Here is a 2,792-nt window from a genome sequence, read left to right as displayed (position 1 = left end):
GTTATACATTTTCAAACATTCTTTGATGACTAGAAAATTCAAAAGAAATCTTTTGTGACATTATAAATGTCTTTACAGTCACTTTTGATTAATTTAATGCATCCTTGCTGAATAGAAGCATTAATTTCTTCTTACTGACCCCAAATTTTAGGACGCTAGTATAGGTTATGAAAATGTGCATAATAGTGTTTGAAATGCTGAATGATGGTGTGAATCTCACGCTGGCTGATGGTCCCAGCGCCGCAGGTCTCCGTGAGGCCGTAGCCTTGACCTACAGGACAGCAGAAGCAGATGTTCATGAACCGCTGGGTCGCGGCAGACAGAGGTGCGCCGCCTGACAGTAACACCCGCAAACGTCCACCTAACAACGCCCGAACCTTCCGGAAGACCAGCCTGAAGAGAGAGAGAGAATAAAGAGGTGACCGTGAGAACCGGTCTTGAGGAGTAACTAAAACTAGCAATGCTATTCAATAATAATCCAATAATAATCAAATGCCCTGTTAGTAGAATGTCTGGTTCTTTCTTTGGAGTAGCATTGGGAAGTCTAATTGATTTTGGCAGATTGTTCTTAGGATATTTCAATGAACCAGTTCAAAAATTTGACTCCGTGTTCCAAGAATAGTGAAATAAATATTTGGCTAAATACTGCTGATTATCGCTGATTCAATTATGCATGTTACATGGTTTTCATTATATTAGGCTTATATGAATGTAAATACGTGTTCAAGTTCGAAACATTAGCTTTACTGTAGTTTAACTACTTGATGAGCAGACTGTAGTTAGCCAAAGAAGCTTCTCCAACACTGGGGATGTAAGTGTGTATTAGAGTATTTGTGTGTGTGTGTGTGATGTACCTGTCACACAGTGGGGTGCTGTATCCCATCGCAAGCTGCTCCATCTTATAGTTGTAGGCCAACAGAAACAGAGTCCTCTGAAAAACACTAATTTCCTCCACTTTTAGCATCACATTCTTGTAGATCCGATCCATTATCTCCTACACACAGAGAGAAAATATGTGCATATAAAATCCACAGACATGATGGAATTTTTCACAGTGAAATTTAACTTTTTTTGACATGACATTTCCAGTTTCCAGACATGAATTTATTTTTAAAACATTAAAAATGCATTTCATATATATGTACATGCGTACATAATTAATGACTTGAATAAACTTTTTATATGACAACAGTGTTTACATTTCTGAATAAAATTATCTTGTTGCCAGACATCATATATATATATATATATATGCACACACACACACGTATATATATATATATATATATGCACATACACACTAACTATATTTAATCAATATATACAATATAAAATAGTCAAATTGATTATACTAAATTATAATATACTTAAAACATTTAAATAAAAAGATACAAATATAAAATATTTATTCATATTCTTTATTATATTTATTAATATTACCTAAGTGGATATAAGTAAATAAATACATAATTTCAATTTATAATTGAATTAAGCATGTTATTTTAATACATTTAATAAAATACATTTAAATTATACATTTATAATCTATACATGTAGTATGTATATATAATACAGGATAATTATATTTACAAATGCATACATTATAAAATAGTTTTGTCACCAACATTAAATTTATTAAATGTATTTATTACATTTGTCCAATTTCTTTTAAATTATCTAATACATCTATTCAATATAATGAACATATATATATATATATATATATATATATATATACATATGTAGATATGCAAAAAGTGAACAAATATTATATTATATTATATTATATTATATTATATTATATTATTAATAAAGTGTTTTAGTATAAATGTTCCTTTCTTGCTTTACAAAACAATATGAAAATCTTTTTTTTTCTTCTTGTTTGTTTCATTCCATTTCCAGATGAACAAGATTTTCATCCTGGGTCATTATACAAGTTCTGTTTTTTTGTTTCTTTTTTTTTTTTTCCAATCTACTGCATTTTTTAATGTTCAAACCCACTAATGCTTCTGTTACAGACTGGGACAGAGAATTAATTAGCTGTCATTGGATCAGTTCAATTTCCTTCTGCTAATAGCAAATGATGAAAGGTGTCTCACATTTCATCTGTTTGGTTTCTAGCTACACTTCATGTTAAAATGGGTAATTGATCCATCAAAAAAAAAGTCTCACAACAGGCATTAAATGCCTCCAGACAACAGTAGTGAACATGCAGAAAATCGAATTTAACCCTGTGCTGACTGTGGTACTCCCTCCGGCTGTCAATCAAGCATCTCGCTCCCTGGCAGCCCTGTTTCTATGTTGTTAAATAATCAGAGCAAGAGAAAGAGAAAGAAAATGAAACATGAAAGAAAAAAGCAGTCTCAGAGGAACTGTCATGAGAAAGGAGAAATGCCATGGGGGGGCGTGAAGAATGCCTGCAGTCCGCCAGCTTTTCACATTGTAATTTCAGTTCCCTAGAACTGACTGGTGGTAGCGGCTGAGTGAGCGAAGGCCTAGGAGTCACGGCGATGGCTGACCCTGCCATATACACACGCTCGGAGAGATGTCAGCCCCACAGCTCTCTGGGATCACCCCACTGCCAGCCACTTTGAAAGCGGCTGCCAATTCAGCTTTATGTCGTGGCTGAATGGACACGGAGGAGAAGGGGAGTGGACAGCAGCAAAAACAGGTTGCAAAGGGAAAAGAATTTGCTTTCAAAATTTATTTGGCCTATGACCCTCCGAGTCCACCCTCTCGCCCCTTCGTTTTGAATGCGAGCATATTATTTTTTTGATTGGGTTTGGGTTGAG

General features: G+C 34.3%; 1 protein-coding gene across 1 annotated transcript; it reads right to left on the bottom strand.

Moving 5' to 3' along the window:
• Nucleotides 1-155: 155 nt before the first annotated feature.
• Nucleotides 156-1,022, bottom strand: LOC107715188 (long-chain-fatty-acid--CoA ligase 3-like). Its single transcript, XM_016521246.1, has 2 exons — nt 855-1,022; nt 156-393 (listed from the first exon to the last, which is right to left on the bottom strand). The coding sequence occupies exons 1-2, from the start codon at nt 986-988 to the stop codon at nt 156-158; spliced, it is 372 nt and encodes a 123-aa protein (XP_016376732.1). The 5' UTR covers nt 989-1,022.
• Between the last annotated feature and the right edge of the window lie 1,770 nt (nt 1,023-2,792).

The sequence above is a fragment of the Sinocyclocheilus rhinocerous genome, unplaced genomic scaffold (assembly GCF_001515625.1).
Source record: "Sinocyclocheilus rhinocerous isolate Xijiao unplaced genomic scaffold, SAMN03320098_v1.1 scaffold659, whole genome shotgun sequence".
Lineage (NCBI taxonomy): Eukaryota > Metazoa > Chordata > Actinopteri > Cypriniformes > Cyprinidae > Sinocyclocheilus > Sinocyclocheilus rhinocerous.
This window is presented reverse-complemented; position numbering and strand designations above follow the sequence as displayed.

Bases quoted from the DNA above. Each gene is read 5' to 3' on its own strand.
- LOC107715188 (XM_016521246.1), bottom strand. From the start codon at position 988: ATGGATCGGATCTACAAGAATGTGATGCTAAAAGTGGAGGAAATTAGT. The intron at 394-854 runs GTACATCACACA...CTCTCTCTTCAG, and splicing joins AGCACCCCACTGTGTGACAG to GCTGGTCTTCCGGAAGGTTC.